This window comes from Bufo bufo, chromosome 1, assembly GCF_905171765.1.
Source record: "Bufo bufo chromosome 1, aBufBuf1.1, whole genome shotgun sequence".
In the NCBI taxonomy this organism is placed as follows: domain Eukaryota; kingdom Metazoa; phylum Chordata; class Amphibia; order Anura; family Bufonidae; genus Bufo; species Bufo bufo.
In genome coordinates this window covers 570836508-570857994 of record NC_053389.1, presented here as the reverse complement: position 1 = coordinate 570857994, position 21487 = coordinate 570836508, and the positions used below count along the sequence as shown (strand labels likewise).

General features: G+C 44.7%; 1 protein-coding gene across 2 annotated transcripts in view; it reads right to left on the bottom strand.

Annotated features, from left to right (window-relative positions):
- LOC120983453 (phytanoyl-CoA dioxygenase, peroxisomal-like) overlaps positions 1-21487 on the bottom strand; it is a 251628-nt gene that overhangs the window by 15241 nt on the left and 214900 nt on the right. For both annotated transcript variants that reach the window (XM_040413195.1, XM_040413194.1), the window contains exons 2-5: positions 17181-17236; positions 13243-13353; positions 12957-13125; positions 12085-12166 (exon numbers count right to left, since the gene is read on the bottom strand). In XM_040413195.1, coding sequence (XP_040269129.1) covers positions 12085-12166; positions 12957-13125; positions 13243-13353; positions 17181-17236 — 418 coding nt within the window. The remainder of the gene's footprint in view (positions 1-12084; positions 12167-12956; positions 13126-13242; positions 13354-17180; positions 17237-21487) is intronic.

Genomic DNA, 21487 nt, shown 5'->3' with positions numbered 1-21487 from the left:
TGGTCACTATCAAACAAGGGGTCCTTAGTACAGAAAATTATCGAAAAGGCCTCATGCACGCGACCGTTGTTTTGGTCCGCATCCGAGCCACCGTTTTTGCGGCTCGGATGCGGACTCATTCACTTCAATGGGGTCGCAAAAGATGCGGACAGCACTCCGTGTGCTGTCCGCATCTGTTGCACCGTTCCGTGGCCCTGCAAAAAAAATAAATAAATAGCATGTCCTATTCTTGTCCGTTTTGCGGACAAGAAAAGGCATGTCTACAATGGGCCGCCCGTTCCATTCCACGGTTTGCGGACCGCAAAAAACAGCACAGTCATGTGCATGTAGCCAAACCCACTGCAACCAATTCGGTACTATATCATGACAGCTTTCACCCCCCTAGTGTTAAAGAATCCGTGCCCTATGGCCAGTTCATTAGGCTAAGGCCTCTTTCACACGACCGTCTTTTTTGTTTTCCGTTTACGGGCCGTTTTTTGTGTTCCGTATACGGAAACATTCATTTCAATGGTTCCGCCAAAAAAATAAATAAATGGAATGTACTCCGTATGCAATCCGTATTTACGTTTTTCTGTTCCGTTGAAAGATAGAATATGTCCTATTATTGGCCGCAAATCACGTTCCGTGGCTCCATTAAAGTCAATGGGTCTGCAAAAAAAAAACCAAAAACGGAACACATACGGAAATGCATCCGTATGTCTTCCGTATCCGTTCTGTTTTTTGCAGAACCATCTATTGAAAATGTTATGCCCAGCCCAATTTTTTCTATGTAATTACTGTATATGCCATACGGAAAAACGGAACGGAAACGGAAGCACAACGGAACAACGGATCCGTGAAAAACAGACCGCAAAACACTGAAAAGGCCTTACGGTAGTGTGAAAGAGGCCTAACTGAGATAGATTAAAAAATGAGGAGAGCTTAAAGAGGACCTTTCATCTGGCAAAAAATTGTGAACCAAGTGTCATGATCTGTACAGCGGCACCCAGGGATCTCACTGCACTTACTATTATCCCTGGGCGCCTCTCCGTTCTCCCGCTATGCCCTCCGGTATGTTCGGTCACTGGGTTATAGTAGGCGGAGACTTGGGGGACTTGGTTATAGTAGGAGGAGACTGCCCTTGTTCTCCTGGGCGTCTTCTTCTCCCAGGCTGTAGCACTGGCCAATCGCAGCGCAGAGCTCTGCACTGCGATTGGCCAGCGCTACAGCCTGGGAGAAGAAGACGCCCAGGAGAACAAGGGCAGTCTCCTCCTACTATAACCATGTGACTGAAGATACCTGAGGTTATAGCAGGAGAACGGAGCGGCGCCCAGGGATAATAGTAAGTGCAGTGAGATCCCTGGGCGCCGCTGTATATATCATGATACTTCGTTCACAATTTTTTGCCAGATGAAAAGGTCCTCTTTAAAAGAATACGTTGTGAACAAACCACTAGTTACCTTTAGGAGATGCCACACAATTAAGGATAAGCTAGTCAGAAGTACGTTCTGTGTAAAGAAGACCACGAACTGGTTAACAGGAAGAAAATTTGTAGGCAATTACAGGTGTGGCAATTTTTCGCTTTGCAGGTACAACAGCCCAAAAAAGTTCTTGATGTTTGGAGGTATCCAGCACAGAGTGTCCCAATTCATCACATGCAGGAGCAACTACGTGGTTTACATGGTTTTATTCTGCTGTGAAGCTTTTTATATAGGGAAAACAATAAGACTCCTCTATGAAAGATTTAGAGAACATCGCAGCTCTGTAAGAACAGATTAATTCCCTGATTAATTAACCATGTACGGGAGACCCATGGATCCAATCCGAATTGCCTCACCTTTGCCGGTATTGAACTTATTCCAAACATGCAGCATGGCAGGGATAAACACCGCCTTTTACTACAAGGGAGGCTAGGTGGATTATTCGAACCGCAGCCATGGGTCCCCTGGGTTTAAACGAGAGAAATGATTTGTGTCTTTATATAATGAGAATTGTTTTAAGTAGCAGTATATGTGTGTGTTTTTAACTAATCAGAAAAGCATCACTGGTTACTATGACAACAGTGAGTGATGACGCTAGAAAAGAGCGCAGACCCGCGCACTAAGCTATTGGCCGAGGAAGCGCAGTTAGCGCGAAACGGCCGTCGCCATTAAGCATTCTATGTAGGAACAGTCCGCCCCATCCCTGATGCATACATTCAACTTGTATTCAGCATATGTCAAGAATAAAGGAATGAACCCCGCAGCGGTGAGTGCCATCTACTTTCATTTATCTACTTCCCTGGATTCCATGTTGTTCGTATAAATGGACTGAGCACCACATTGCTGTATTGATAGGATACACGGAGAGCCAGCGATCTAAACAGAGAGGCACTCAGCGGTGCCGCCCCACTTTATCTTTTCTACTTTATAGTAATTACTTATTTTGTTATGTTATCACATTTACTGCTGCTGGCAAGCCTTAGTGAGAGAAATACTTCCTATCCTACGTGTCCCAAAGATGTCCCATTTTAGGGAGGTCTGTCATACTTCCAGGGTCTCTTTAAACTACTAAGTATCAGAACTATATAACTGGCCTGTGTAAATGATAAAAAGATCACTAAGATGAAAGATCAACAAACCTTAAGGCCCCTTTCAGATGAGCGGGTGTCACGCTGTGGAATCGCAGCGCAGCACCGGGCCTGAACTTCCAGCACTGCCGGGGTCCCATAGCATTATATTGATTTATGATGCTATGTAACCCTTACAGTTCTGGAATGTATTGGATAACAGTGACAGCATTATGTCAGAGTTATCTAATACATTCCAGAACTATAAGGCCCCTTTCACACGAGAATTCCACGTGGGTGAAATGCGTGAGGTGAACGCATTGCACCCGCACTGAATCCGGACCAATTCACTTCAATGGGGCTGTGCAGATGAGCGGTGATTTATCGCTCGTATCATTGGGGGACACAGGACCGTGGGTGTTATTTTTTTTGTTTTGCCTTTTCCCTTTTTAGGTAGGGGAAACAGAGTCGCCTAGCCTCTCTGTCTACCCTGGGAGCAAGGCTGGTGTCGAATACACTCACCGCTAGACCTCCCCCAAGAAGCAAAGGTGGACCAGGGCAGCCTAGCTCCCCTGCTTCCCGCTAGCCAAAGGGTCACATGAATCCGGCAAGACCCCCCTGCCATTCCAGTCTCCTGCCACTTCGGGTGCCAGCTGCTGAAGAGGTGACCCTGCTGGTCCTCTGGGAAGGGGGGTGAAGAGAAGAGGATGAAGATGGGGTGAGTAATCGGCACTGGGTGAGTATTCTCCTGTACCCCCCCCCCCCCGGCCTCTGAATTCAGGACGCGTACCTCTCAGTTTCCCCCGTTACCTCCCAGGCGGGTCACTCTTTACTTTACGCCCCGGCTTCATTTCGGGCCTACTCAGATTTTGGGTTCCGGGCCGCACAAGGCTCCGGCCGACCAGAAGTGCCTCCCGGCCGGCCGCATGCTGCACATTTAGGCCCCAGCTTCAGGGGAGTGTAGGCCGCAACTCAGAAGACTCAGCAGGACCGCAGCTACCCGCGCGGACTCAGCTTCACCCTGCAGAGCGATTCTTCAGGGACCAAAAGGCCTGGGATCCCCTGCATGCTGGTAGTTACCTTCCCTCTCCAGCCTTGAGACCAGTAGTGGGCAGCCATGTCCGAACGCACAAGTGACCCCCGCATGCCAACAGCCGACACTTATTATGCATGTGTTAAATGCAAAATGAAGTTCCCTCGCGGCCAGCTGGGCTTTGTATGCTCCTCATGCTGTGCACCCACACAGGTTCTGCCCCCAGCCTACACAGCCGCATGACTGCCCTGACCATGTGGAACCGTGCCTTATCCCGGGCAGTGGAGGACATCTCTAAAATATCCCAATCCACCCTCTATCTCATGGGTCATTTGGTTGATAAATCTCCACCTGCGAAGTCAGCGCCCTCCTCAGGAGAGCGCCTTAGGGGCAGACCTTCACACAAACAGCCCAGAGCAGGACGTCATTGCTCCTGACACCTCAGCATCTCCCCCCCCCCCCCCATGGCTCACACTCAGACGCATCCTCCCAGGGGGAGTTCTGTCTGATGGGGAGATTGGCTACTCAGATTCGGATATGCAGGATGAGTCCCCCTCCACGAGTCACCAGGAAGTGTCTTTTCTCAGTTCCAGGCAAACTCCTAAAGCCTTCCCCTTGCATGACGACTTTTCGGTTGTCATTGCCAAAGCGTGGGACCATCCAGATCGTCGCTTTACCACGTCCAAGCGGCTTGATCTGCTTTATCCCTTTCCGGCAGATCGGGTGGCTAAATGGTCCTCTCCTCCCAAGGTGGACCCTCCGGTAGCGTGCCTCGCCAAACACACCGCCATTCCGGTGGCCAATGGCTCAGCCCTTCAGGATCCCGTGGATCGGCGTATGGAGTCTTGGGCGAAGTCCATTTTCGCGGCAAGTGGCTCAGCGCTTAGGCCCGTTTTCGCCATCGCTTGGGTGGCTAAGGCGGGAAGTACCTCTGTGAGGCTTCCTTGGACGCGGTTGCACTTGTTGCCCACTCATCTGCTCTCGCGGTAACATTGAGGCGCGAATACTGGCATAAGGTTTGGGCAGCGGACTCTTTGTCAAAGCGTTCTCTTCCCAGGCTTCCTTTTGCAGACTCACAATTATTCGGGGCCAGGCTAGATGAAATTATCTCTGAGGCTACGAGAGGTAGAAGTACCCACCTCCCACAGGGCAAGTCCAGGTTCACGTTTCGCAATAAGCAGACAAGTGCCCGGGCCCAGTCCTTTCGCCGCTTCTCTGGCGCGCATCCGGCAGCAGGAGCCCCTCCCAGATCCTCCACGCAGGACCAGCGGAAGAAGCCATTCTTCAAGCCTCAACCAGCCTGGCGCCCGCGGGCACAGCCTGCCCGTTCCTCGACCGGCAAGCAGTCCTCCACATGAAGACGCGCCCCCACCCTCTCGAGGGGGGGGGGGGGGGGTCACCTACTCCTTTTTCAGGAAGTGTTGCGGGCCCACATCTCAGACGTGTGGGGGCTCAAAATCGTAACTTTGGGTTACAAGATCGAGTTTGCGTCGACTCCTCCACAACGTTTCTTCCAGCAGAGCTGATCTTCTCTCTGTGTCCTGTCTTCCACCAGTGTTTAGAGTAGCTACGTTTGACGGCGTGGCTGTTGAAATCGCCATTCTGAAGCAGCGAGGTTTCCCAGACAGGGTCATCCACACCATGATTAAAGCCAGGAAACCAGCGTCGTTCAGGATTTATTACAGAACTTGGAGGTCTTTTTTGCATTTCTGTGCGGAACGTAACTTCCCCCTGCTACGCTTCTCCCTTCCCACCATCCTTTCATTTCTGCAATCAGGTCTGGATTTTGGTCTTGCCCTTAGTTCCTTGAAGGGGCAGGTGTTGGCGCTGTCAATTTTTTTCCAGCGTCCTCTGGCACTACAGGCTCTGGTTAAGACCTTCTTACAAGGGGTGGCCCACACCATCCCTCCTTATCGTCCCCCCTTGCCTTCTTGGGACTTGAACCTGGTTCTGGGTTCCCTCCAATCGGCTCCATTTGAGCCTTTAAAACACAGTTCCCCTCCGTATTCTCTCCTGGAAGGTTGCATTCCTGGTGGCTATCACTTCCATCAGGCGCGTTTCGGAAATGGCAGCGCTTTCCTGTAAGGAACACTTCCTTATTCTGCACCAAGATAAGGCGGTGCTCCGACCTATACCTTCTTTTCAGCCGAAGGTAGTCTCTGACTCCCATGTCAACGAAGACATTGTTTTTCCTTCGTTCTGCACCTCTCTTTCGCATCCTAGGGAGCGGGCTCTCCATCAGCTGGATGTGGTTAGGGCTCTCAGGATTTATTTACATGTTTCGAGCACTTTCCGCCATACGGACTCTGTTCGTTATTCCGGAGGGTCGTCGCAAAGGTTTGGCGGCCTCCAAGGTGACAATTGCCAAGTGCATTCATTTGGCAATTGCTGAGGCATACCGCTCCTGGGGCAAGGCGCCGCCCCTCGGTATCACAGCCCATTCGACCAGGGCGGTGGGCACGTCTTGGGCTCGCTTCCACCAGGCTTCAGCTTCACAGCTGTGCAAGGCAGCAACTTGGTTGTCCTTGCACACATTCACCAAGTTTTACCAGGTTCAGGTTCTTTTGCATCAGCGGACACTGTTCTGGGCCACAAGGTCTTGCAAGGCAGCAGTGTCTTGAGCTTCCGCGAGGCAGTTTTCCATGGGGCTGTGTTCCTCCCGCCCCGTGGACTGCTTTGGAACGTCCCACGGTCCTGTCCCCCCCAATGATACGAGGGAGAAAACAAGATTTTTGTGGACTCACCTATAAAATCTCTTTATCGCTTAGTTCATTGGGGGACACAGGACCGTGGGTATAGCTGCTGCTGCCTCTAGGAGGCGACACTAGGCTTAAAAGTGTTAGCTCCTCCTCTGCCGGCTATACCCCCTCCAGCCAGGAGAGAGCGTATCAGTTTGTGCCCAAGCAGTAGGAGTAGGAGAAAAAAAACATACATGAAATAAACCAGAACATAACTAATGCCGGAAGGGCCGAACCAGTTATGTTCTGGTTTATTTCATTTATGTTTTTTTCTCCTACTGCTTGGGCACAAACTGATACGCTCTCTCCTGGCTGGAGGGGGTTTAGCCGGCAGAGGAGGAGCTAACACTTTTAAGCCTAGTATCGCTTCCTAGTGGCAGCAGCAGCTATACCCACGGTTCTGTGTCCCCCAATGAACTAAGCGAGAAAGAGATTTTACAGGCGAGCCCACAAAAATCTCATTTTTTACGCATCACTTGTGCGTTGCGGGAAAATCGCAGCATGTTCTATATTCTGCATTTTTCATTGAACGCAGGCCCATAGAAATGAATGGATCTTCGTGAAAATCGCAAGCATCCGCAAGCAAGTGTGGATGCGGTCCGATTTTTACTCATGGTTTCTAGGAGATGATAGGGATGGGCAACCCCATTAAAGTCTAATGTATTAAGAGTGCTATTATTTTCCCTTATAACCATGTTATAAGAGAAAATAATAAAATCTACAGAACACCTAACCCAAACCCGAACTTCAGTGAAGAAGTCCGGGTTCGGGCCTGGGTACCACATTCAGTTTTTTTATCACGTGCCAGCAAAACGCATTGCACCCGCAGTCAAAACTGACATACTGTGTGAACAGTCTCCTGGAGAGGGGTCAAGGCCTGGGAAAAAAAGTGCCCCCTCCAACCAAAACAATAAAATAAAATATACATATATATATTGTTTTTATATTTTTTTCCCGCAGAAAATTCTGTGCAACATAAAACGTAAACAAAAACTGGTGTCTGTTCAGGTGCAATTTGTCTCTTTCATATTATTAGCTCCCCTTATATATAATTTACTTACAGTTCTGAAGACTCAGGGGTGCTGGCTGGCTTGGCCTCATTGTGCTGACAGGCTTGGCCTCAGGGGTGCTGACAGGCTTGGCCGGGCAGTAGTGTGGGAGACTGTGAGGCCTTTTTTCTCCAAGCTGCTCCGGAAAAAAAAAAAATTCATTACACCTCAGGTCAGACCACCAATCAGACCCCCAATGTTAATCAGACCTCAGCTAACAGCCCCAATAAGATCCCCATTCTTAATAAGACCTTAATAAGACCTCAGATCACACCTCAGCTCAGACCCCAAATCAGACCTCAGATAAGAGCCCCATGCCTCATAGCAGCCCCCAGTGCCTCTAACCAGTGGCCCCCCAGTGCCCCCAGTCAGTGCCTCTCCATCAGCCCCCAGGCCCTCCAGTTAGTGCCTCTCCCTCAGGCCCCCCAGTCAGTGCCTCTCCATCAGACCCCCCCCCTCCCCAGTTAGTGCCTCTCCCTCAGCCCCCCCAGTCAGTGCCTCTCCATCAGCCGGCTCACAAAATAAAATAAAAATAAAAACACTTACCCTCGCGGCTCCTCTCCTCCTACGCGATGATCCTACGCACAGAGTGACGTCACAGAGCGCCTCATGCCTGTGCGCAGCCCTGCACAGCTGAGGACCAGGAAGCGGTGAGTACAAAGCCTTCACCGCTTGCTGGTCCTTTTGCCCGGCGACCAGCGTTAAAGACGGGCAGCGCTGAAAGGCAACGGCGTTCCTGCTATGAAAAAAGTGCAGGAACGCCGTTCCCACACGTTCCCGCAGGACTCGAGCCCTGCTCCTAAACCATCGTTCTAGCGCTGCATATAGATTGTTCGAGTACTTGTATTATTATATCGTGTGATTTTTTATTTTAATGCTTATATACACGTTATATATTTTTACATAATTGTATGTTTTTTGTATTCATTTATTATAATTATCATGTAATAAATTCACATGGTATCTAGTAATATCACAGCAGAATCTTGACATTCAGTATTTGTAATATTTCACTTAACAATATCATCTTAGGGTTATAGGAGCTCTTCTACTCACTCACACCCCTGTCATATCTACATAATTGCGGAACTACGCTATTTTATTGAATATTTCCTCCCCTATAAATATTGCAGCTGACTTCTTCAAAGAGACACTTCCATCAACATTTCTTATCACATATTAACAGCCTATGTGAATATATATTTAATATATTTTTTTTAAAAATACAAAATGGTTGAATGTATTTTAGTTCTTGTACTTTTAGAATTGCAAACAGTCTAGTTTAACGGTTTCAGTCAGACCATCATACGGACCAGAGAAAACCCCCCATAGTGGCTCAATCAGAGCATCACACTAGTCAAAGCAATGCCCTTCTGTGCGTATCTATATCTAGACCTTTCAAGGGAACCATAGAGCAATCATACTGTTACCACAATTCTACAACTTCTATTACACCGAGGATTACTCTTCAGGTAACATCTTCCCCTCACAGCAACAGTAAACTGGCAATAGATTACCATCATATATAGGAGGTTTTATAATTTGTGTTGATTGCTACAGGAGTACAATATTTTGCACTTAAGTTTCAATGGCATAGTACTGCTGAAATTAAAAACAGACAAAATGCTAAAAAGATTAGATTTTCTATTAATAATGAGCTTAAAAATACCCCTTCTGATGACAGGGTGCCTTTAACCTCTTGGGGACACATGATGTACCGGTATGTCATGTGTAGTTCCGATCACCGCCGCGCGGCAGGCGGTGATCGGAACTGGGTGCCTGTGCTGAAATCAATCAGCAGGCACCCTGAAACAATGCACAGGGGGTCCTGTGACCCCCCCCCGTATTGGCGATCGTCGCAAACCGCAGGTCAATTCAGACCTGCGGTTTGCGGCGTTTACGGCTCGTTCTGGCGGGGATCGGCGGTGCCATCAGCGGTGCCATTGGCTCCCCGTGCTGCTGTAATGGGGACCCGATGGCATGGAAGGCAGCGCGATGCCTTCCTTAGGCATCGGCGCTGCCTTCCGGTGAAGAGCCTGCGATATCCAGCCCCCTGGATTTCACAGGCAGGAAGCTGTATGAATAAGGCCTCTTTCACACTACCGTTTTTTTTTTGCCGTTTTGCTGGCCGTTTTTTGCGTTCCGTACAGGGAACCATTCATTTCAATGGGTCCGCAAAAAAACCCTGAATGTACTCCGTATGCATTCCGTTTGCGAATCTCCGTTCTGTGCAAAGATAGAACATGTCCTATATTTGGCCGCAAATCATGTTCCGTGGCTCCATTAAAGTCAATGGGTCCGCAAAAAAACGGAATGCATACGGAAATGCATCCGTATGTCTTCCGTATCCGTTCCGTTTTTTGCGGAACCATCTATTGAAAATGTTATGCCCAGCCCAATTTGTTCTATGTAATTACTGTATATGCCATACGGAAAAACGGAACCGAAAGGGAAAAACAACGGAAACAAAAAACAGAACTGATCCATAAAAAACGGACCGCAAAACATAGCCATACGGTAGTGTGAAAGAGGCACACTGTATTACTCATACAGCCAATGCATTCCAATAAAGAAGTATTGGAATGCATTGTAAAAGGGGAATCAGACCCCCAAAAGTTGAAGTCCCAAAGTGGGACAAAAAAAAAAAAAAAAAAAAAAAAATTTAAAAAATAAAAATAAATTTAAGAAAATAAAATAAAAGCTGGAAAAAAAAAAAGTTTTCCCCCCAAAAATTTAGTTTCAAGAAAAAAAAAAAAAATTAAAAAAAAAAGGAATTTCCCCCAAATAAAGTAAAAAACATTAGGTATCGCCGTGTCCGTATCGACAGGCTCGCCAAAAATCAGATCAGATTTGCCAAAAATGCCCTGGTCCTTAACTCCTTAAGGACTGGGCTCATTTTTACTTAAGGGACCAGGCCATGTTTGGCAAATCTGACCAGTGTCACTTTATGTGGTGATAACTTTAAAATGCTTTTACTTATCCAGGCCATTCTGAGATTTTATACGGCGATACCTAATATGTATACTTTTTTTTTTCCTATTTTTTACCAATTTTTTTTTAACTTTATTTGGGGAAAATGACGTTTTTGTTTATTTGTACTTGAAACTTTAAAAAAAAATTTGGGGGGGGGGACTTTATTTTTTGAACTTTTTTTTTTGTCCCACTTTGGGACTTCAACTTTTGGGGGTCTAATCCTTTACAATGGTATTGGAATGCATTGGCTGTATAAGTAATACAGTGTGTATTACTCATACAGCTTCCGGCCTGTGAGATCCAGGGGGCTGGATCTCACAGGCTCGTCACAGGAAGGCATCGCGCTACCTTCCATGCCATCGGGTCCCCCCTACAGCCCCACGGGGACCCACCGCAACCTGTAAAAACCGCAGGTCACGGGACCCCCCCGCGCATTGACCCAAGGTGCCTGCTCAATGACCCAAGGTGCCCGCCGGTGATCGGAAATACACATGACGTACCGGTACGTCATGTGTCCTTAAGTACCGGGACAACATACCGTACTGGTACGTCGTGTCCGGGAGAGGTTGAGGTGAAAATGAGCCCGGTCCCTAAGGGGTTAAAGCACATCCTTCATTTCAGGTGACTTCAGAATAAGCGGTCATGCATACATAAGTAATAGCACTATTTCTGGCCACCAAATGGCTCCATTTCAAACAGTCAGTTCTTCCTGAGCTTGTCTCTATGTCTTGTCTGTATGTAGACTAGCGGTAATTATGACCCCCAAGCACAGTACACAGAGAAGAAAAAAAAAAATATATACTGTATACTGCTCCATTATCTGTATCTCTCTCACACACAGAAGCAGAATGCTTGGAAGCCATCACTGGGGTGAGACTGTAAACCATACCTCTGTAACCTATTTTTTTTTTTTTTTTTTGTTCTGGACAAATTAAAAAAACCATAGACAACGTTTTCACAGACACTCAAAAACCATAATGGTCTAGTAAGAGTGTGTGTAGCTTAGAATACTGATATTAACACATTAGCAGCAACTAATGTGAAGTGTAGAATGATAACGATAAAAGGACATTTTCTATACCCTTATTCTTTCTCTGACTTGTGTTTTTTTTATTTTATTTACTGTACCTATTTATAGTGTGTTGAGCATATGTTCTGTTCTTTTCTGTTTAACTGATGTTGTTATTGTTGAAAAGCTGTAATACATTTTTTGGGGAAAATACTGATAATTACAATAATGATAACCTGGACAATTATTTTTTATGGACACTGAAAACCCATGTCCCATTTTTATAGACTGTCCAGGGATTTATAGACCGATGGCAATACTGAACTCCAATTTGTCTCATCTCTAGCTCAACACAAATTTAACCAGTGAACCAAGAGGAAGTAATCACTGCCGGAGGCAAGGGGATGAGAAATCACTGATTAGTGGGGAAAGAGGCATCTTTGTCTAATAAGATAAATTACAAAGTTTTAATCTGCCCCTGCACTTGTGATTACTGCAAGATTTATTCAAAATACAGTGCCTATTTAAACGTCAGCGTCATATAAGAAAATGGAAGTTAATTGTCATTTCCTTTCCTTAACTAGATTACTGAATAATGCAGCAAATAAAAGCAAACAGAAAAAGATGTAAAAATATATATGCTACAGATGTAAAACAAGCAACATGTTAAAAAAAAAAATAAAAAAAAAAAAAAAAAAAAATAAATTTACTGTGATTACAGCTCTCATTTTATTAGCATTTGAGAAGCCGCTTGCCTGCATCTGGAGGCTTATTGATCAGCATGGTGTGCATGGACATGATGTTGGGGCCAGTGAAACACTCCACGTACTGCAGAATCTAAGAGACAAGAACAAGCTTTCAATATATGTATGTCAGCCTCTTTCATACAAAGTTTTAAAATAATATATTAAGGACGCAAAGGCATCAAAGGCACAGATTCTTTAGGCTTCATGCACAGGACCGTATGTATTTTGCGGTCCACATAAAACGGATCCGCAAAAAATACGGATGACGTCCGTGTGCATTCCGTATTTTCCGGAACAGCTAGTCCCTAATAGAACAGTACTATCCTTGTCCGTAATGCGGACAATAATATATAATAATAATTTTTTTACGGAACGGAATGCACACGGAATACCTTCTGTTTTTGTTGCGGACCAATTAAAATGAATGGTTCCGCATACAGTCTGCAAAAAAAAAGAAAAAACTGAAAGAAAATATGTTCGTGTGCATTAAGCATTAAAGCGCACACTTTTTGGAATAACCTGTCATGTATGTAAATGAGGAATAACTATATCTGGCCATTATATGACCTGCAAACTACATTTTCACTAGTTTTCCGCTTTGTAGACAATCTATCTCTAATTGCACACTGAACACATAAAGAAGACCCTGCTCCCCTGTCTTTCTGTAGCACACATTCATTAGAAGCATGGAGGACATTATGCAGCAACACAGCAGTGAGCAGTGTAGCTGTGAATCCACCACTGGAGTAAAATACAAAACGTACTAGAGTCAGCAGCAGTATTTGTGTACCTGTGCCTCCTTACAGCTGCTCCCTCCCCCTTCTCTCTCCATAGACTTCTGTGGGCTGCATGTAACCTGGTCCCCAAGATGTGGCTCATACCTGTGGTAGACTGCAATATCGGAATAATCCAGGAAGCTCCTGGAAATCCTGAACTTTTGTAATTGCTTTTTGATCTGGAACATATTCTGACTTGGCAATGGCCACATCTCGCATTACAAGCATTCCAGGTGCTGTCAATTCTTTCCTGCAAACTTTCTCAAAGACATCCCTGGAAAGAATAGCGAGATCAGTTCAGTAATGGAAGACAGTAAATAATTCCTGAATAGTTGTAAGGCACTGACTTGCCTACAAGGAGAGGAACAATTATATGAATGTGTATTTGTACCTAAATTCATCTATGTCCTTGTGTGATACCAGGTTTTTTATAACAAGGAATCCATTCTCCTCGTAGAACTGTCTCTGCTCTGGGGTCAGGAGATTATTGTCCAAGGTGTAGCTGTTGGAAATGAGCACAGAAGCAAAATCAACATCAGAGGTTTCTGTAATGCAGACGGCAATAGAAGGAAAAATACAGGTAAAACTTGAAAAATTTTAATATTGTGCAAAGTTCATTTATTTTAGTAATGCAACTTAAAAGGTGAAACTAACATATGAGATAGACTCATTACTTATGAAAACCCTAAAGTCACAATCTCAGGTCCCCTTTGCTCAGGGGGTATGGATTAATTAGCTGACTAGAGTGTGACACTTTGAGCCTAGAATATTGAACCTTTTCACAAAATTCTAAATTTTAAGCTGCATTAATGCAATTCCTTTTCATTTGCATTACTGAAATAAATGGACTTTTGCACGATATTCAAATTTTTCGAGTTTCATCTGTAGGTAACAGGTTATCGATGGTAATCAGTGTTATCACTGTATGTTCTTGACTATATGCCTGGTTTAAATTCCAAGTTATGGCTGTTTATGCTGTTCATGTACTGCAATTGCTCATCTGTTTCCTCCTAGCTTGTAGCTCCTTACAAGTTACCAATAGCACACATCACCTGTCACCTATGTACTTCAAGTCTTACAATAAGTAACAATCTTTTCAGCTATGTAGTCCTAGTTATTTTACCTTCATATTACCAAAGGTTTTTTTCCCCCCTTTACCCTCCCTCCATAATATAAGCCGACCAGCTACTCCATAAACTAAGGCAGACAGTTCTCAGACCACAAATGGGTACTACCGTTCCACTTGATGTCCACAAGAGTCTGCCATCATCAGCAGTAACTGGACAGTGTCAGACTGTGCAGGGACACACCGCAACTGATAACACCCAGCTGTCAACTTATTCACAAAATTTTAGGAGGAATAAACAGAGGAACAACACCTTGTAGCAGTATAAGAAAAGGTGTTCCAGGATTATTTCATGGAGAATACAAGGACTTACTAAAACATACATGTCCAGAAAGCTGGCGGGTTCTCTTTAAGGTATTAACAATGTATTCAGAAAGTCTTCAGACCCTTTCACTTTTTTACATTTTGTTATGTTGTGGACTTTACTAAATTATAAACACATTCATGTTTTCCCCATCATTCTGTACTCAATACCCCTTAATGACAACGTGTAAAAAGAATTTTAGAAATGTTTGCAAACTTATTAAAAAGGGAAAACAAAAAAGTCATGGTCAGAAGTATTCATACCCCTCGCTATGACACTTTAAATTTAGCTCTGGACCTCCCATTTTTCTTGATCATCTTTGAGATGATTCTACACCTTGACTGGAATCTAACTTTGGTAAATTCACCTGAAGTGGAGATGATTTGGAAAGACAAAACCAAGAGACTTGATTGTGTGGAGGCACAGGTCTGAAAAAGGGTACTATAAAAATTCTGCTGCATTGAAAGTTTCCAAGAGCACAGTGGTCTCCATAAATCTTAAAAGGAAGATGTGTGAAACAACAAGGAGACCCCCCAAACTAAGCGATTGGGAAAAGGGCATTGGTAAGAGAGGTGACCAAGAACCCAATCCTATGGCAGAGCTACAAAGATCCTCTGTGCAGATGGGAGAAACTTCTAATAGATCAAACATCACTGCAGCACTTCATCAATCTGAGCTTTAGGCCTCATGCACACGACCGTTGTGTGCATCCGCGTCCGTGGTTTAGTTTTTTTTCGCGGACCCATTGACTTTCAATGGGTCCGTGGAAAAATCGGAAAATGCACCGTTTGGCAGCCACATCCGTGATCCGTGTTTCCTGGCCGTGAAAAAAATATGACCTGTCCTATTTTTTTCACGGTCAACGGTTCGCGGACCCATTCAAGTCAATGGGTCCGTGAAAAATCACGGATGCACACAAGATTGTCATCCGCGTCCGTGATCCGTGTCTTCCTATCATTTCAATGGCAAACTTGACTTTGATTTTTTTTTTTCATTTTTCATGTCTGTGGATCCTCCAAAAATCAAGGAAGATCCATGGAAGAAAAAACGGACACGGATCACGGAACAACAGAAACCGTTTTTGCGGACTGCAAAAAAAAAACGTCCGTGTGCATGAGGCCTTAAAGTTGGATTTACAGCAGATGTGCTATCTAAGGGCTTGTTCACATCACCGTTATGGATTCCGTTATTGTTTTCAGTTATAACATGGTTATAACGGAAAATAACGGAATCCACAAGATGGAAATCAAAAGAGAAGCCTTTAAAAGGCATTCCGTTTTGCTTTCCGTCATAATGGAAGTCTATGGGTAAGCATAACGGATCTGCCTGCTTTTCGTTATGCAAGACGGAAAACAAAGTCCTGTCGACAGGCCTTTTTTTCCCGTTCTGAATAACGGAACAATAATTTTATATGGGGATGAGCGATAGTAGCAGCCATCACTAGTTCTCATACTGTGGAAGTGATTGCCGCAATAACTTCAGTTTCATCTCCACTTATCAAGCAGCCGATTGTCAGGAAGGAACATTTCTTTCTCAACAACCATGTGCTCCTTGCAGCATCTAAATGCCCCTTAAAGGGAACTTGTCACCGGGATTTTGGGTATATAGAGCTGAGGACATGGGTTGCTAGATGGCCGCTAGCACATCCGCAATACCCAGTCCCCATAGCTCTGTGTGCTTTTATTGTGTAAATAAACCGATTTGATACATATGCAAATTAACCTGAGAGGAGTCCTGTACGTGAGACGAGTCAGGGACAGGACTCATCTCAGGTTAAGGGACAGGACTCATCTTAGGTTAAGGGTGCATTCACACGACCGTATTTTTGGCTCCGCATCCGTTCCGCAATTTTGCGGAACGAGTGCGGACCCATTCCTTTCAATGGGGTCGCAAAAGATGCGGACAGCACACAATGTGCTGTCCGCATCTGTAGATCCGTTCCGCGGCCCCAGCTACATTCACACGGCCGGTATCCGTGTTTTGCGGATCCTCAATTTCTGGACCGCAAAACACATACGGTCATGTGAATGTAGCCTAATTTGCATATGTATCAAATCGGTTCTTTTACACAATAAAAGCACACCGAGCTATGGGGACTGGGTATTGCGGATGTGCTAGCGGCCATCTAGCAACCCATGTCCGCAACTCTATACCCAAAATCCTGGTGACAGGTTCCCTTTAAGTAATCAGGGAACCTTGGTCTGAAGGGACAGGTCTCCTGTGTGGTGAGACAGGTAACTAGTCCTAAGTGACCCTATATGGTAAGGGGGATGGAGACTAGCAAACCATGGATCACCCTCCACCCAGTCCAGAAGCTCTCCCTAGTTATGGGTCCTGCACCCTATATTACCCCTAGTCACACCTGAGATGCAAGGTTTCTGTCCCAGTAATTAGACTCATCAGGGGACCAAATAACTGCAGAGTAAAAATCAAAGCTCAATAAAGAGATTTAAGTTAAGCATAAGTTGCAGTAGCTGAGCAGGTACCTCCAGTCAGTGGATAAAAGGAATGGCCTCTTCTAAGTAGTCTATCTCCAATATGCAGAGCACACTGGCTATTCACTTCCCAGTGGTTAAGCACTTAGGGTTTGCTAGCCTCCATCCCCCTTAGGGCCACCTAGGGCTGGGGTCTGAAGACTTTCTGAATAATATATTATACACACACACACACACACACATTAAAAGGATTATGTTACAGAATATAAGCGTATGTAAGGCTTCCTTTGTAACAGATGCCTCATAGCACCATTGGCAATTCTTGGCAGTGACATGTATTTGCATTTTTTAAGTTGAATGGTAATACTGTACAAAAGTCCACAGAATAGAGCTCAGAAACAGAGGAATAGAATATCCAAGTACAGTACAAAATACTGCAATCTGTGAAAATAAGATTAACTTACCGAAAGTTTGGTGAATAGGTGGCTGTGGCAAGCTGACCTGACACAGGAACTGCTGTCTGAACTCTATGTAAGGTGAATACAATCCTTTATATACTCACTTTAAAATAAAAATCTATATCTATATATACAGTATATATACAAAAGTAGAACTCCTTGCTTCGGCAGTAACAGTACCTGGAAGGAGCAGAATTAACAGACGGTCACATCAAAGGGCTGGCTTTACACATTTTAATAATCCTTATGCTGCTCAGCACACAGAGAAGATACATCACTATGTGGTTTTGCACAGCAAAAGACTGAGCATCTGCATTCACACACAGCCTGCACCGTGCCGTTCTGCGTAGGCATAGTGAAGGAAGGACGCTCACTGGCTGCTAACTTCCTTACTGCGCCTGCGCTGAATACTGAACGGCACGGTGCAGGCGCAAGATTTACCATGCACTCAGGGCCGGCAGGAGGATGCGAACGCTGCCAGGCCCTGTCAATCAAGACTTGGAGGGAGGTGACAGAGGTGGGAGAACGGAGCCTCTAGGAGCAATGCCCCTCCCCCCTGCTCCTAGAGGCTAATTTGCATATTATAAAAGTTACATTTATGGAGTAACTGGGGTCATAGATAAAACTAGGAATAGGCTAGTTAGGTTCAGCTGACATTAGCACATCGCTAATGTCAGCCAGTGGAATTTAGGTATTTCTGGAGACAGAAACCCTTTAATAAATTTGGTGCATCAGAGTACTTTTTTTTATTAAGAATGGCGTAGGAAATTTATTGACATAGTCCCACAAAGTATTTTACATTTTTCAAACCAAAACCTGGATCTGAATATTATTGTAGCTGCATGTACTTAAAAATCTAGTATAGCCACTGAGTAGGGATGAGCGAACTATAGATTTTGAAGTTCGAGTTCGTGTATATGCTAATTTAAGTTATGGATTCTGTTACCACGGACCATAACGGAATGCATAATGGAATGCCTTTGAAGGCATTCCGTCATAATAGAAGTCTATGCAGTGAAATTGAGGCGCACAGATTTTTTTTAGTGTTGCAATTAAATTAATTTATTTCGTTTCGCAGTAGTTTCATCCAATTGCCCAATAGATATCTTCAAGGTACAAACATAATATCTAGAGCAGGGGTAGGCAACCTCCGGCACTTCAGCGGTTGTGAAACTACAACTCCCAGCATGCATACTTGTTCTGCTCTTCTAAGAACTCTCATAGAAATGAATGAAGCATACTGGGAATTGTAGTTTCACAACAGCTGGAGTGCCGAAGGTTGCTGATCCCTGATCTAGAATATCCCTTCCATTGTACCTGTGGACTTGACTTGTGTCGTTTTCCCTGTATATCTAACAAGATGGCCTCTTTCACACGACTGTATGGCTTTTTCAGTGTTTTGCGGACCGTTTTTTCCGGATCCGTTGTTTCGATTTTTGTTTCCGTTGTGTTTCCGGTTTGGTTCCGTTTTTCCGTATGGCATATACAGTAATTACATAGAAAAAAATTGGGCTGGGCATAACATTTTTAATAGATGGTTCCGCAAAAAACGGAACGGATACGGAAGACATATGGATGCATTTCCGTGTGTTCTGTTTTTTTTGTGGACCCATTGACTTGAATGGAGCCACGGAACGTGATTTGCGGGCAATAATAGGACATGTTCTAGCTTTCAATGGAACGGAAAAATGGAAATGGAATACATTCCGTTTTTTTGGCGGAACCATTGAAATGAATGGTTCCATATACGGAAGGCAAAAAACGGCACGTAAACGGAAAAAAAAACGGTCGTGTGAAAAAGGGCCTATGTCGGATAGTTTTTTATATATATTTTTATATTATTGAATGCATCCACTATGAATCTTCCAGTGGCTTTACTCCAGCTCATCTCCTTTATTGTATATGATTGCAGATAAAAAATTTGACCGCGGTCTAGATATTCTGTTTGTACCTTGAAGATAACTATTGGGCAATTGGATGAAACTACTGCAAAACTAAATCAATAATTTAAGTGCTACACTAAAAAAAAATCTGTGGGCCTCAATTTCACTGCATGTACATTGGCTGATTTCAGCCCTTGATTGGCACCAGAGTCCATCGAATTGAGTGCGGTTCTCCACTTCATCATATAATAGAAGTCTATGGCATGCATAACGGATCCGTCCGGTTTACGTTATGCTGGAGTCCTCTCCTCTTCCGTTATGCAGGGGAGTCCTCTCTTGCATAATGAAAACCGGATGGATCCGTTATACTGGCCGTAGACTTCTATTATGACGGAATGCCTCTAAAGGCATTGCGTTATGCATTTCGTCATGGAATTGCGTTATGGTCCGTGGTAATGGAATCCATAATGCAATTCAGTAAATACCACAACCCGAACTTTAAAATATGAAATTCGCTCATCCCTAAAAACAGTTATTCACGAAAATGTATCTGTATAGGGCCAACTACTGTTAGCTCTTTTTTTCTCTACCCACCGTCTGAGGTGGACGCACATGCTCAGTTCCATCCTTCCACTGCTACCAGCTGTATCTAAGCTAGAAGCTGTGACAGTTAGGCTGGGTTCACACGAGCGTGTCCGGATTAGTTCCGGATGCGTCCCGGTGTGTTGCGGCAAACCCGCGCGAGTAGGAATGCAATTGCAGTCAGTTTTGACTGCGATTGCGTTCCGATGTTCAGTTTTTATCGCGCGTGGGCAATGTGTTTTGCACGCGCGTGATAAAAAACCGACTGTGGTACCCAGACCCGAACTTCTTCACAGAAGTTCAGGTTTGGGTTCAGTGTTGTGTAGATGTTATTATTTTCCCTTATAACATGGTTATAAGGGAAAATAATAGCATTCCGAATACAGAATGCATAGTAGGTGATCAATTGAGGGTTAAAAAATAAAAAAAATTAACTCACCTTCTCCTCTTGTTCGCGTAGTTCTCCCGGTCTTCAGTTCTTTAAAAAGATGAACTATGGGCTAAAGGACCTTTGGTGACGTCAGATCACATGCTCCAATGACATGGTCCATCACCGCGGTGATGGACCATGTCATTGGAGCATGTGATCTGACGTCACCAAAGGTCCTTTAGCCCATAGTTCATCTTTTTAAAGAACTGAAGACCGGGAGAACTACGCGAACAAGAGGAGAAGGTGAGTTAATTTTTTTTATTTTTTAACCCTCAATTGATCACCTACTATGCATTCTGTATTCGGAATGCTATTATTTTCCCTTATAACCATGTTATAAGGGAAAATAATACAGTGTATATAGACTGTCACCTAGCAACCGTGCGTGAAAATCGCACCGCATCCGCACTTGCTTGCGGATGCATGCGATTTTCACGCAACCCCATTCACTTCTATGGGGCCTGCGTTGCGTGAAAAACGCAGAATATAGAGCATGCTGCGATTTTCACGCAACGCATAAGTGATGCGTGAAAATCATCGCTTATCTGAACAGCCCCATTGAAATGAATGGGTCCAGATTCAGTGCGGGTGCAATGCGTTCACCTACCGCATTGCACCCGCGCGGAAATCTCGCCCGTGTGAACGCAGCCTTACAGTGACAGAGTTGCGGCAGGGAGGACCCCGCCCCCCCTGAGAAGAGTCTCGCGCCCCGAGCAGCCAGCTTGATATAAATCTAGCACAGCAACTGGAGTTGTGAATGGGGAGATCTCTGGATCCATGTGAGGTACAGGGCTGGTTCTAGCTTTGTAAGAAATAGATGGTCATTTTCTATATGATGTCTGATTCTCATTTTTTATGTTAACCATGGCATAACCCATTTTCAGAAGAAAACAGAAACAAATGAGCTACGAGTGATGTTTGTAAGGCAACAAATTGCACCTTATCAAGATTATGGAACGTACAACCTTTGCTATGCAAAGGGCAGATGAACACTCAGTGACTGAAGTTCAACCTTTTACCTTTAGCAATGTACTAGAGATAAAAAGACTTGTATTAAGAAATAGTTTGAGTGGCACCGCGTTTAACTTTCTCTGCCCTATGAGCGGGCTAAGTCACATGTGCAACACGGGTCCGAACTTTAGCCACCTGGCGGTGCTCTGCCCACAAAAGGCTTAAGGGTTATAGATTATGTTCTGATCGTATGGACAGGTACAGAGACAGTCTTTAAAAACGTTGTGGAATATCTTAAATCAAAACAACAAGATGAATAGGTTTACATACAAATTTGGGGGCTTACAGCTTGAATTCCTGGATGTAATAATAACGTCCAGGAACAATGAGCTGGTGACCGAGGGGTATCGCAAACCCACGGCCACCAATTCATTGTTACATTACTCCAGCCATCACCCATATAGTGT